The 14,876-nt window shown below is 39.2% G+C and overlaps 1 protein-coding gene across 2 annotated transcripts in view; it reads left to right on the top strand.

The window, feature by feature from the left end:
• Nucleotides 1–282: 282 nt before the first annotated feature.
• Nucleotides 283–14,876, top strand: part of ngfrb (nerve growth factor receptor b) — a 48,397-nt gene continuing 33,803 nt past the window's right edge. For both annotated transcript variants that reach the window (XM_065257742.2, XM_065257743.2), the window contains exons 1-2: nt 283–555; nt 9,403–9,544. In XM_065257742.2, coding sequence (XP_065113814.2) covers nt 520–555; nt 9,403–9,544 — 178 coding nt within the window. In that variant the 5' untranslated portion in view covers nt 283–519. The remainder of the gene's footprint in view (nt 556–9,402; nt 9,545–14,876) is intronic.

Consider the following 14,876-nt stretch of genomic DNA (forward strand, 5'->3'; position numbering starts at 1 on the left):
CATAATTAATTCAGTGCAGGGACACTAAATCTTAACATATAATCTTAAAATATTTTAGCAAAATATAAAATATATTGTTTTATTTAAACACTTAAAATTAATTTATGATAGTTCAGTTTAGTTTTTTATTATATTTATTGGCATAGATTAATTGTGTTCCTGTGAGATGAGATGCGAATGGGAGGGGAAACCCTCTGCACTGACGAGAGAGAGAGAGAGAGAGAGAGAGAGAGAGAGAGAGAGAGAGAGAGAGAGAGAGAGAGAGAGAGAGAGAGAGAGTTTCAAAGCTATATTACTTGACACGAGCACATGCACAGATTGCAGTCTTTCACGTGTGAAGATAGATACTTTCATAGGTTTCATCTGGATGTCCACATTGACACAATAATGCTCGTGGGTTCTGCGTAAAAGTTGTGCAGCGGACGCGCGTGACAGTCGGACAATAGTCTATGAGGGAAATATGATGCTGAATGTATATCAAAGCCATTGACTGAATCATTCATCAACAGAGAAGACAGCATGTTCAGTGTGATTTTAGTGTTTTTACTCGGAGTGGTGAGTACACAATCTCTTATTCAACATGCCCGTGGTCTACTTCAGGTACTTTACCTGGGTCTTTTCACATCTAAAAAAGTCAAACCTCATACTTTAAATGTCACATTTCACTTTTTTAAGTGCATGTGTTACATATAACAGTATTATAACAACATTTGGTGCATTCAATGTTCATTGAATTAGACATTATAATACGCCATGGTATTGCTAATAAAAAATTAATACACAAAAAAACATGTTTTTATCACAATACTACACTTTCACCACAAAAAACATGGTTAATTTTCTCGTAAAGGGTTGCTTGTTAAAAATTGAAACGTGTCATAAATTATTATACTTATTTACTGTTATAATTTAAAAGTGATTAATACATCAAAACACGTGATTAGCAGCCAAAGTAATTTAATACAATGCATTATATTCACTATAACCATAGAAACAATAGTATTGAAATTAATTCTATTAAAATGATTATTTAATCATTATACATACCTTTATTATGCATTATAACGTGTAAAATCTTATTTTTATTATTAATAACCCCAATTATCTTGTCACGCCCACTTTGACAGACAAGCACACATTGTTTTCTTTTCAACTAAAGTGTGGTCATTCATGTTTTAATTGTGTGTCTTTCATGGGTGGGTGTTTGAGAAGTAAACGTGTACTAAAAAGACCAATTGCAGTACACAATTGTGATAATGTTCATAACAATCCAATAAAAGTTATATGTGACCCTGTGATCTGTGAAAACCCAGCTAAAGTCTTTTTTTTCGTGATTTCTACATAAAATCCTCCTACATAATGTGAAGAACATATAACCTTGATGTTTAATATTGACTGAGTAATGTCATGACAAAGATGGAAATCAATGAGGGAAATCAATCTTTGATGTTTCCTAATCCCATAATGAGATTATGTGACTTTAGCCTGGATTTCACAGACAGGGTCACATATGCGTTAAGGGTCACATGTCGTGTCTTGCTCAAAAACCGAAGCTGGCCGTACATCCATGCGAAGAGCACGATGGGCGTGTGGGCAACTAGGTCTCAGTCGAGCAGGATGTCAAAACGTGTCCTCTGTAGCTACACCCACATATTAGTGTCAGTTTACATGCAGCTATATTGTCGCAGGGACTTACAGACAGTACACAGACTGCTTTATAAATACTTCATTACTTATTTAACCTTTATTAGACTTGGTGAAAAAAAATAGATGAGCTCTTAGTGCACAGAAAAGTGACTGTTGCTGTGTCAGCTCATCATACATGTTTTATGCCACACAAACCTTTACTTAGTTTTTCATACATGTCTTTAAATTTTTGCAAACGTTTCTACTTACTGGCTCCCCCCCCAAAAAAAATGTTTCTGTGATGTTCTTTATGGCTTCAGGGATTTGTTTCAACCAGATATAAAACAGGTAGACCTTAAAGATCTTTCAACATGTGATATCATTCATGTCTGCAGTGCAATACAAACAGTGTGACTTTAAAAACTTAAACTTGATAAAGGATTTGGAAAAACCCTTGAATCAATATACAGTATAAGCAATAGTAACCGTTTGCCTTAGTAAGCATATATAACACGTCATTACACAATAAATCAACTAAATAAAGTGAGACACAGATGAAGAAAGAAATCCATCAACTCCACTAAGCTCATAACTTTGCCAGAACTGAGAATGATTTGAAATGTTGACATGCACTAACAGGCTGTAAGGGTTATGAGTTAACTGCGTTCAAGCATTTAAATTTTAGTTCCCAAACATCATGGACCTAGTGAGAGACATTCAATAGTAGATCCTGACAAAATACATCTGCATTACACTCATATCACATTTTTAGCGATCATGCTTTGGTTCTTCAGGACACATGCCAGCTCCTTATAAATCACTTCAGTGATAAAATGACTTTATGTGTGTGTGAACGAGTGAAACTTATTTTATCTCTCAGAGAAAGACATTACTGCTCTGACGTTGATCTTTCGTAGCTCAGGAGATTTGAGTGGAGATACGTTTGGCAAAAGATATATCAGTTGCTCTTCATATATCTCATTTAAAAAGAATTAAGCGATTAAAGAGATCTCATCTTTGATTTTTCTTTCTTAAGGGCTATATAAAAAAGAAAAAAATAACTTGGGCGTAATATTCTTTTCTTATTATCTACACCTGTACACAAGCCTTGTTTGGAAATACGCCACAGTAATTAGTGGTGTTTGCTAAGGCAAGCGTGTTTTCTTATGGCTCATGCTTAGGGTTTGAGATCTGAACAAACTCGTCCTACACTGTTTGTGCCTTAGACGTGAATTGTACAAAAATCTTGTAGGTTCTTGAGGAGATGCGTGTTTTTACTTTCCCAACAATTGGAATCTCAATTTCTGCTTGGCAGACGATGAAACAAACCGAAAAAATCCTTAAACTTACAATGAAGAAAGAATTAGAGACAGAGATAAGAACATTATAGAGACTTGGGTAGGTACTGTTAACTTGGGCCAGAAAGCAAGTTGCCATCAACCACGCAGAACATCCTTGCAACTGCATAAAAACTTACTGAAAAACACCTAGGAAAGCTTGGGCAAACGCAACTTATGTATTTCTTTCAAAAATGTACAAATGGTTAGACTTGAGTGCTTTTCTGAAACACTTTACTTACAATAAGTTTGTATTTGTTAACATTAGTTATTACAGTGGTTCCCAAAATGATGTTTTATTAACAAAGTTCGGGAGGAACATTTTCAAATAATCACCATATTACCTTGTAACTATTGCTGCGTTCCAGGCAACCTGTAACCCGTAACTCACGACTTCAAAACCACGACTTACGACTTTGAACTGGGAGTACATCGATCTAGTACGAGTTCACGGGTGGGAAGTCACGGGTTTGACTGCCGTTCCAGAGCACTTTCACCGGTAGAAGGTTGTAAAAACACGAGTTACAGGCTGCCTTGAACGCATAGGGTCGTGAGTCGTGGTTTTGAAGTCGTAACTCACGGGTTTAAAAACCTGCCTGGAACGCACCATACGACCAGGTGTCGACAATCAGCAATCAGGTGTCCACCTGATCGGCATCAACAGAAACCTATATAGACTCTGGAAATCAACTCACCCTCAATCCTTGATAGTTTCAGCATCCCTCCACCTCCCCTTCTCCACACGATTGCCTAGTCACCTTACTAACCAGAGCGGGGGGGGTGGGGGGGAGGGGGGTGGGGGGGTGTTCTGGGTTCGGGCCTAAGGCCGAGCCCGGAACCCTCTCCCCGCCAGGAGGCGCTCCGGGCTCAGGCCATTAACGATCTCGAGCCCTCTCCTCGGACAGCACGCCAAATACGCATACTAATAACCCTGTTCAAAATTATTTGTAAGTGTGAACTCGTGAAATGGGCGAGGGCTCCCCTTGTTGGGCGCGAGATGAGGGGCCCCATAAAAACGACAGAGTCAAGTGAGATCTGCTTAACTCAGCGGTAAGTTTAATTTCATCTCAAATATCAAATGGTTTGTGCTCTCTATCATTAAAAACAGTCAAGCAAACAGCACGCGCAGAGATAATGCACTTGTCAATGACGGCTCACAAATGTGCGGAATAGGCTATGTATGTGTGCTTGTTGTCAATTAGATTTCTTCTCACAAACAGGTTCAAGCGCGGGATATGTGTGCTTGTCAATGACGGGCATTAAATCTGCGGCATTCCGCTGAGTTTTCCGCCGAAATCTGCGGGCGCGGATTTCGTTTTGGCTTCTCTATATGCCTTATATATATCCTGCTACTGTTTAAGTTGTTACCTGTTCTGAGTCGTTGTTATTCATAAGTTGATACACTGCTGTTTCAACCATTAAGTAAAAAAAAGTAATGCAGACAGCCCTGTTTATGACTGTCACTGTTAATAAATTGAATCTCCATTACGTTTTTTTTTGTTTGTTTATGCGTGCGGGGTGCACGTAGATATTCGAATAATATACAGTAAGTGTATATTAGTACCTGTTAACAATATGCAAAAGGTGTCAGGAATCGGACGGGGAAATGAACCCAAGCGCAGACGTAGATAACAACACAGGACTTTAACAACAAAACAGGGTAAAAAACAGGAAAACAAAACCCACGAGGGGACAAACAAAACAGAGCAAACACTAAATACACTAAACTACACAAAACTTCACAATGATTAAACATAAACTGGACTAGATCTTTACTGATGACAAAATACTCACGGAAAGAACAAAACGAACCCGTACAAGACACCAAACACAAAGACTTTAAATAGGGAAAACTAAATGACACACACCTGAAAAGAATCACTAGTAAGCGATCAGGGAAAAAGTGACAAGACCCGGGAAATGTGTGGTCAGAATAAACCAATACTAAAACCACGCATCTCCCACATGAAACATTGTACTGTCAGAACCCTGCCATGCTGAACTAGATCTAAATACAAACCAGGATCTGGCAGGATCCTGTACATACCTCAAGGTAAACGATGATGCAAGTTATCGCCTCCAAAGTAAATCTTTTTTCTTGGACTACAACAAACACACGGATTATAAGCAACAGTTTATGTCCTGGGATTGGTGATGCAGACAATACCGACATTTTCATAATTCTTCCCGCTTGGACTCACAGCCTGTAAGTTAACTCCTGTTAGCATTGCATAGTGAGCGAATCTTTCAAACATGGTGAGGAGCGTCACATTTCCTGCTGACGTCAGAGGTATTCAGGCCAATCACAAAATACAGATTAGCTGGCCAATCAGGGACACAGCACTTTTCAGATAGATGAATTTTGTACAAAATCTGTGCGTTTCAGGAAGAGAGTGAAATCTGGAGCTACAAAAATGTACGATTTGTGGAAAATAATGTTTTTGAACCATAAACCACGTGAACACATTGTATTACACCAAACACACAAAACAACGTTGTTTTTAGCAATGAAATAGGTGCACTTTAATCTTTAATCAAGTTTGTGTAAATTTCACATTTACTACATTTAAAAAAAAGTTATCATTAGTTAATGCACCATGAACTAACATAAATAATTGTATCGGCATTAACAAAGATGAATAAATGCTGATAAACTATGGCTCATCGTTAGTTCATGCATTTACTAATGTTAACAAATTTAACCTCATTGCAAAGTTAGCAAATTGCTGGCAAATTGTTGTTAGCGGATGAGTTTCCTTTAACGTTACGCAGACATTGTTCACATTTCTGCTCGAACAAAACTACACAAGTTACTACAGCTTGTTCTCCTGTCAAGATTAATGGTGACACTGAACTGGTTTAGTCACATGCATACTTGTTTATAGTTTTTTTACACCTTTTAAAAGACATCAGTCAAATCAGTCATTAATCAAAAAACCACAACAACACACGGCTAGCGTACAGTTCTCCCTGCAAGGTCAAAAAGTTACCTTCCAGAGGTGAATATCTGAGGATTGTTGAACTTTACCTGGAGCTGGAATGCTTGTATAGGTGTGTGTTTGTGTGTAAAGAGGTGACTTAATGCCAGGGGGCAATGTGAGGGACAGGTAGAAACGAAGGGAATGTTTATTTCCCAACCTCCTCTTCTCCTCACCCATCACTGTCACTTATTCAGCTGATTCACAAAAGCCTTGAGGGGATCATCTAATCTTTCTCTTTGTCTCTTAATCTTGCACTCTGTCTTTCTTCTCCCACTTTTTAAATGTCCTTCCACGCACACCTGTGACAAACGAGTGTCACAGGATCAGCCAATCAGCTCTTTCCATTCCTCCTCCTCCCTCAGACATCAGCCAGTCAACAGCTGCTTCAGCACGAGGCCAAATTCTTCACTGTTTTATGTGAAAGTAACCTGACTAAAAAACTTCATACATAACACATGCATTGCGACAGTGTCTGTCAATCATTTTATTTGAATGCTGATCATAATAAAATGTTGTATCTTTAAAGATACATAACAGACTTTGTATGATTAAAAATAAAAACATTTAAATTGCTAAGCAAAAAATGGCAAGTAAGCAATAAGGTGAAGCTGTGCTGTATTGTGAATAAGTCATTTTGGCTGGATTTACACTGCAAATCTTGATGCCCAATTCCGATTTCTTGCCTGTATCTGATTTTTTGGCGACCCGCTTAAATCATCTTTTAAAAGTGACTTGTATCCGATATCTGCATTTACACTAAACACTTTTCAAAACGATTTAAGATAGACATACTGACCCGGAACAGCTTAAACCACAGAGGAAGTACACACGACATATCCTGAGATGGAAATGCATGTATCTGATGGACTCTGGACTTTGCTGCCGTAACATGGATGCAGGAGGCGCAATGATATTATGCAGCAGCCGAAAATAGTCCCCTTAGTATCATTCAATAGCACGGGACCATTTTCGGTTGCTGTGTAATATCATTGCGCCTCCTGCAGCCATGTTACGCCAGCAAAGTCCCTGATTATTACGCCAGAATGAGAGTATAGTTCCTAGCCATATCTGACTAAAAAAATCACAACTTTTATTTTTCCATTGGTTACACTATGTAACTCCAGAAGAGTCAAGTTTTAAATAGGAAAAATATTGAAACTCTTTGGTTATTTTTGAGCGCGATGCTAATGGTCTAATCAAATTCAATGGATTATGCTAAGCTATGCTAAAAGTGGTAGCCGGAGATCAGCAGAATGGATTCCAAAACGGTAAGAATCAAATGTTTAACTCTAGGGGAGCTTGAAAATGAGCATATTTTCAAAAAAGGTGCAGTGTCCATTTAAGTTAGTGTCTTGCAAGTATTTTGTGAACGTGAGCGTCTCTTTTATCACAAACCCTTTTGACGTATGTGCAGCAGGCATTTCTTTTGCATGACGTGTGATACACATGGTTCACATGACACAACAAACATATATTTTGAAATGACGAGCAACACACATGACACTCCGAACACATATTTTAAATGCGTGCCCTTCAGAAGAGAAGTCACTGGCCGCCAATGGTAAAAAAAGTTTTCCTTCCGCTGGAAAAAATAGTCCCTGACTGATTGTAAATAGCAACAGAATGCTGCAGAGTTATACACAGAATCATTGGGGGCATAGCGTGACCAATGAAAAATCAAGGACTGGAACTAAGCGGTTTATAATAATTTGGATTTTAAGCGGATGGGTTGAATTTTCAAGTTTACATGATTCGTGCCTGCATGTTAATGTCACGTCTGTTAGTAAAGAATGATACATCCGCTCTAATGGTAAACACCTATATAACCTAATCCATCAGATTCATCTATTTAGAAGAGCAATGCTGAAGCAAAGCTGGAGTAATTTTATGTATCAACCACACATAGTGTACCTTTTAGGTTAAATGTACTATGAATGTTTTGACGCAAGCTGATAAGGGCTTATTTGGATCTCACTATCTGTCTAATGCAATGCTGTTGACAGGCATTAGACATTATCAGCACTAAATAATGCAACAAGTCGTGCACCATTGCTATCAAATAGTATTTCTGGCTCTGAGTCTAAATGGGAAGTTTCTGGGATTGCATTCCCATGAGATTTTTGATTCACAGCAGAGTGAGGAAAACTCATTAGTTACAGTCTCATCATCTACAAGCTTCAACACAAGTTTCCTTATGTATGACTTATCATTGGTTGCTAAAACCCCTTTTTGGCTGTGAAGTTTTATAGCTCTAATATCTGCTAAGTTTATAATAAAAAGTAAGTTAACATGCAGCTTTTAGACACCTTTACCCTACTGTAATGATGTTTTTGCCACTGAATTAAAATATTAAACTAAACCAAATTGTTATATTTGGCATTGATTAAATGTGCAAAGCAATACACTGTACCATGTGACCTTAACATGACTCGGCTTGTTTTAGAGATGGAGCAGCTATATATATATAACTATACAAGAATTTTTATGGAAAATACTTTTAGCTTGGAATATTGGTAGTAGGGGGAACGTCGGGGTACGGAGTCCGGGAGTTCCATCTTAAACTGGTTAAAATGTTTTGAAATTGCGCTTGAAAAAAAGTATTGTAAACTTGCTAGCATTTAAAAATAACTCCCCTATGAGTTTTTGTTTATTGCAACTATTATTGTATAATTCATTCATTACGCTTGTCACCTGACACTTCACAGTCACAGAGGCACTGTACTGTATGACTGATGTATTGGTTTCATTTTAGATTTTTCCTCTTATTTAAAATATCCAAATTTTCACACTCTACCAATAGTTGTTTTTTAACCTGAAGACAAACTTTTTGTGACTTTAATACTCAAAAAAATTACTTGTAAATGTTATTAGTAATTTTAAAGCCATCTCAGAAGTCATCTAAACACCCCTTTCCAAACTAGAGTCCCCCTATAGCGAATTTCTGCCATTTCTATTACTGTCATTTACAGTAGTAACATTTCAGCACTGATAACACTAAGCTGTCTCCTACGGTTAGTTTAAATAGCTTTTCGTAACTGATATCTGATAATAACTAACCTAACTTTTTATCATTATTATAAAGTGATTAATGCTTTAACAAACACAACAGAATGGGTTAATGTTTTGAAAACTTTACTTTTCTAAGGATATGTATAAGGAGATTCAATAATGTAGTCGATTATTGCAAGGACATTTTTCCTCCTTCCATTCATCCAAGCATCCTTAACTGTGTATAAAAACATCAAAGCAGTGTGAAAAATGGTGGACATTTTATATTGTTTATTTTGTAATGTTTTAATACTTTAATACTTTTTGATGAGGGACATACAACAGTTTTTGGTGCTTTAGCTCATGCCTTATGCGGGAGAGTTTTTGGATTCTTGAATGTGTTTCTCAGTTGACATATCTGACCAAAATATATCTATCAGTTAAAACCTTTTATATCTTCTTCTCTATAGGGACAAGTTCTGTCCAGACAGAATCCATGTCCTTCAAACGCCTTCACAGAAAAAGGAGAGTGTTGCAAACAATGCCAGCCAGGAGAGGGAATGGAAAAGCCCTGTGGAAAGGAACAGACAGTGTGTGAACCATGCCTTGACAGTGAGTATCATCATCACACACACACACACACACACACACACACACACACACACACACACACACAGTCATCTTGGTCTGAGATGTTGGCCGCTATCTTATTTAAAATGCCATTTCCTGAACTCTCACTTCAGTGGGGGCAGAAGGCTTTTCAACTGTGAACGGTAATTAGCAGTTAAAGTGGAAATGCTTTTAGGAAATTAGACAAAATAACTGCGTGGAGTGTTCAGAGACCGGTCTGAGGGTTTGTGACGGCTCTAAGTAAAATTAATTATGGAAAAATTCAATGGTAAAAGGATTGTCACCCATTATAGTGCACCAAAAAAACTTTAGAGTTCAGATTTGGGGGTTTTCATACACAGGAACTGGTCCTGAACCAGTGCCAGATTCCCATAGCAAATTGATCTCCTACACCTCTGTCTGCATGACCCAGCTGAACAAGACAAGACACAAGAGAGAGATGAATGGAAATAGAGAATGACTTATCAGAAATGCAACCAAATATAGTCATCCTGTTTTACAGTGTAGTTATGTTGAGTTTTTTTTTACCTTTTAATCAGAATGGTTTATTACATAGACATACCCCAGGGATTTTTTTGTTCAGAGGTTATTTGTTTTTAGGTCAAGAATTTATGTTTTATTAAAGAATCATCGATTGTGGGGCCAGATGTCACTGCCATGTGAAAAAATAACAACTTAAAAATATGTATATAAAAGTAAATTAATAAATAAATGATTACTTCTCGTAATCCTCATCAAAAACATCCTCCCGTGGGGTTTGTTAAAACATGAATCACTTTATACATATGAAGGCTTATACGTTTCTGGGGTTAATAAGTGGAAAATTGCGGCCCGTGATATTTTAGTCTAATTTTCATAGCAACACTCCCCAAAGCAACCTCATACAACATGTAACACCTCTGTAGATGGTGGTTTATTAAAATTGCAGAACATAACTTTGTAATGTTACTTTGGTTAAAACAGCAAACGTTAACCAGGCAAAATGGTAGAATGTTGCCCTGGTTACCTATGTCAATCATCACAATTTCGAGAGTGATTTTTGTTCTGTACACACATGGAACAATTATTTAGGTCATTCACTCTTAACACATGTAAATGCGGATGTCATTACACAAAATTTAGTCTTTTAATAACATATCTGGCATTATATTTATAAATGATTAAACCAAATAGTGACATTTGAACGTCTTACAGTTTTTTTAGTCGCTAAAAAGCGTTTGTCCAGCCAGACAAACCTCTAAACACAATTAGCACAGCATCAGTCTTTTGTGGCCATACAATTCACACATTTCATGTCGTTTTCACACAATATGCAGCCAGTGAACACATTTCCACAATGCTTACATTTTCTTAACAGACAAGCTATACCTACCAACAAAATTATGAATTGTTTTTGTAGTATTTTCGAATGTTAACACACAACATCCCACAATAGCAAAAACAATATTCCAAACCTTAGATACAGTATAAAAACTATAAGGTTACTCACGTAACCCTGGTTTCTTGAAATAACGGAAACAAGCTTTGCGTCAGTAGCTGACGCTATGGGGGGGAAACTCCTGTTTACTCCACGATTGAAGCCTATTGGTTAACGTTTGTAAAAATTACAGACAAATGACGTTTGAGCCTGCGAAAGGGGCGGGGCTTATGCCCTTTACAAGTCCGGGTCACAGAAACTCATCATTATTCGACTGATAACAGCTGATTCCAGCCTGGCTTCAACTCAGTGGCAGGGGTTATTTTTTCTATTACATTGACACTTATACAGTAAAATGAGGACTTTGAGGAGTGATGTTTTTGGAAACAGAAACCGATAAAACACTGTAATGTCTGGACGAGGAAGAGTAAGAGCAAGAGGCCCAGGCAGAAGAGCAGGCCCAGTGAGAGATGCAGTAAGAGGTGCAGGTGCAGTGAGAGGTGCAGGGCAGTGAAAGATGTAGTGAGAGGTGCAGAAGCAGTGAGAGATGCAGTGAGAGGTGCAGGAGCAGTGAGAGGTGCAGTGAGAGGTGCAGGAGCAGTGAGAGGTGCAGGGCAGTGAGAGATGCAGTGAGAAGTGCAGGAGCAGTGAGAGGTGCAGGGCAGTGAGAGATGCAGTGAGAGGTGCAGGAGCAGTGAGAGATGCAATGAGAGGTGCAGGAGCAGTGAGAGGGGCAGGGCAGTGAGAGATGCAATGAGAGGTGCAGGAGCAGTGAGAGGTGCAGGGCAGTGAGAGATGCAGTGAGAGGTGCAGGAGCAGTGAGAGGGGCAGGGCATTCAGAGATGCAATGAGAGGTGCAGGAGCAGTGAGAGATGCAGTGAGAGGGGCAGGGCAGTGAGAGGGGCAGGGCAGAGAGAGATGCAGTGAGAGGTGCAGGAGCAGTGAGAGGGGCAGGGCAGTCAGAGATGCAATGAGAGGTGCAGGAGCAGTGAGAGGGGCAGGGCAGTGAGAGGGGCAGGGCAGTGAGAGATGCAGTGAGAGTTGCAGGAGCAGTGAGAGATGCAGTGAGAGGTGCAGGAGCAGTGAGAGATGCAGTGAGCGGTGCAGGGCAGAGAGAGATGCAGTGAGAGGTGCAGGAGCAGTGAGAGGGGCAGGCAGTGAGAGATGCAGTGAGAGGTGCAGGAGCAGTGAGAGATTCAGTGAGAGGTGCAGGAGCAGTGAGAGATGCAGTGAGCGGTACAGAGCAGAGAGAGATGCAGTGAGAGGTGCAGGAGCAGTGAGAGGTGCAGGGCAGAGAGAGATGCAGTGAGAGGTGCAGGAGCAGTGAGAGGGGCAGGAGCAGTGAGAGGTGCAGGGCATGAGAGATGCAGTGAGAGTTGCAGGAGCAGTGAGAGATGCAGTGAGAGATGCAGTGAGCGTTGCAGGACAGAGAGAGATGCAGTGAGAGGTGCAGGGCATGAGAGATGCAGTGAGAGGTGCAGGAGCAGTTAGAGATGCAGTGAGAGGTGCAGGAGCAGTGAGAGATGCAGTGAGAGGGGCAGGAGCAGTGAGAGGAGCAGGGCCAGGGAGAAGAGCAGGCCCAAGGAGAGGGCAATGTAGAGGTGTAAGAATGTGTGGTGGTGGCATTCCAAGGGCTGCAAGAACAGTAGTCAGTGATGAAATTAACTGATTTCACTAAAAGAGGCTGCTGAAAGAGTGCAGCCCAATTTGAGCCGGTCAACAGTTGTGCTTGATTAGGGTTGGAGCTAAACTCTGCAGGACTGTGGCCCTCCAGGACCAGAATCGCCCACCCCTTGTCTAGGGGAAGAGAAAAGCTCCTCAATAATGATCAAGATAATACTGTAAAACTTTTTCTGTTCTGTCATACTGTACCTCCTGTAGTCAACAGTAAAGGGAAAACAACTGATTTGCTTTTTGCTAGAATGCTTTTGAATGTGAACATTGCTGTACATGTGGACATACAGTTCCCAACCAAGAAATTTTGTGTAAAAAAAAGTTGATTGCATGTTGCATGCAAATACCTGTAAAACTGAAACATAAAAGTCTATGCCGTTGTAATGTCAACAATAGCCAGTATTTTGAAACCTGGTGTACTTTGATTGACTGCATGTACCTTGTGAAGTGAAAAGAAGTGTTATTCTTTGACATAATAATTTCATTTTGAGTCAGATTTCCAGTGTTTTGGTAAAGTTAGTGTGTGCAGAGAAAGATTTGTTCTATTTTGAAATGAAGAGTTAGTGTATATTGAACAAAATGTGTTTTTGAGAAGAAAATTATTATTAGGGATGTTAGTTATGGGACACAAATCTAGACATATATGGTAAAAGCTTAGTCCAAAAAATTTAAACAAAAACTTATCATTAAAATCATGTGATGGACTGGTGGTGGTTAAAGAGACTATCCTCTATGTTTGGGTTTAAAATCAAAATAAGCAAACTACCCCCCGTTATTTTTGTGGTAAACAATGAGACGTTGCCAGTGTGAATGCACAATGGGCACATACTGCATCCGCTCTTTATGCCTGCGGCTTGCACTCGCTCTGTGTCCAGTGTTAAGCTGCCGTAACCCACAACATTCTTTCTTCTGTAATTAGTTTCCCATCTCTCCGTCAGGCCTTCTCCCTAAGGGCCTGTTCTGAGATTTCAGATTCTGACCCCATCCATCAACTTTCAACCATTACATGCTGAAAAGTCCAAACTGTTTTTTTCACAGCTCTCATAAGTCATCCAACGCTGCTCGACAGCAGTTCAGCAATTATGTGTTGACATGTAATAGCAAAATGTCTGGTGTTTCTGGAATGAAAACCGCTGCTTAAGAAGTGATAGATGTTACACAGCACACATGAAAGGGGTCCCATTATGCGTTTTCACTTGTTTAACTTTAGTTATTGTGAAATATAGCTGTTTAAGCATTTAAAAAAGATCTGTAATGTAACAGAGTATGTTGTGATTGGTCTAAATCAGTGGTTTTCAATCTTGTCCTAGGGGACCCACTGCCCTGCACATTTTGCATGTCTCCCTTATCTAACACACCTGATTCAGATCATCAGCTCATTAAGGGAGAGATCCATGAACAGAACTGGGTGTGTCAGTTAAGGGAGACATACAAAATATGCAGAGCTGTGGGTCCCCTAGGACAAGATTGAAAACCACTGGTCTAAATACCACTGAAGTCAGCCGGAAATGTGATGCTCTTACCATGTTTGAAAGATTCGCTAACAATGCAATGCTAACAGGAGTTAACTGATGGTGCTAAACCAAACCGTGGGGTACTATGCCATGGAAAAGCGCCATAACAGGCTGTGAGACAAAGCAGAAGGATTTATGATAATGTCGGTCTTGTCTACATTACCAATCCCAGGAAGTAAACTGTTGCTACTATCAGAGATTTACGTTAAAGACGATTACTCGCGTCATTGTTTACTTTGGGGTGTACACACTTAGACACCAAAGGAAATGTAAAATTGTGAATTGGACCATTGGTGCTCGTTAAGATAGCAGCTGATTTAACAGCATGTTGTCACTATGTCGAAGAGATGTTGTTTGTTCAATGCTAATTCGTACGTATTTTACGAGGTGGCTAATTCGTATTAATTTGTACAACAGCATTCATACATTTTTATATGATGTGCCTTGACCCCTGTGATGATGGGGTTAGGGCTGGGCTTACGTTATTGTTTTTTTTTTAATGACAATCATACGATTAACTTCATATGAATTCATAGGAATTAGCCAAATTTGTAAAATATGTAAGAATTCTGGTGAAATCAGGCTGGCCTATTTTAATCTTCATTCTAAACCACTTTGTTCTGCCTAATACAAATAAATAATAATATTATATTTAGCTTTGGGCTCAGTTTATTTAACTGAAGTCTCTGTTTACCGCTTGAAGTTCAAA

This window comes from Paramisgurnus dabryanus, chromosome 1, assembly GCF_030506205.2.
Source record: "Paramisgurnus dabryanus chromosome 1, PD_genome_1.1, whole genome shotgun sequence".
Taxonomy (NCBI): Eukaryota; Metazoa; Chordata; class Actinopteri; order Cypriniformes; family Cobitidae; genus Paramisgurnus; species Paramisgurnus dabryanus.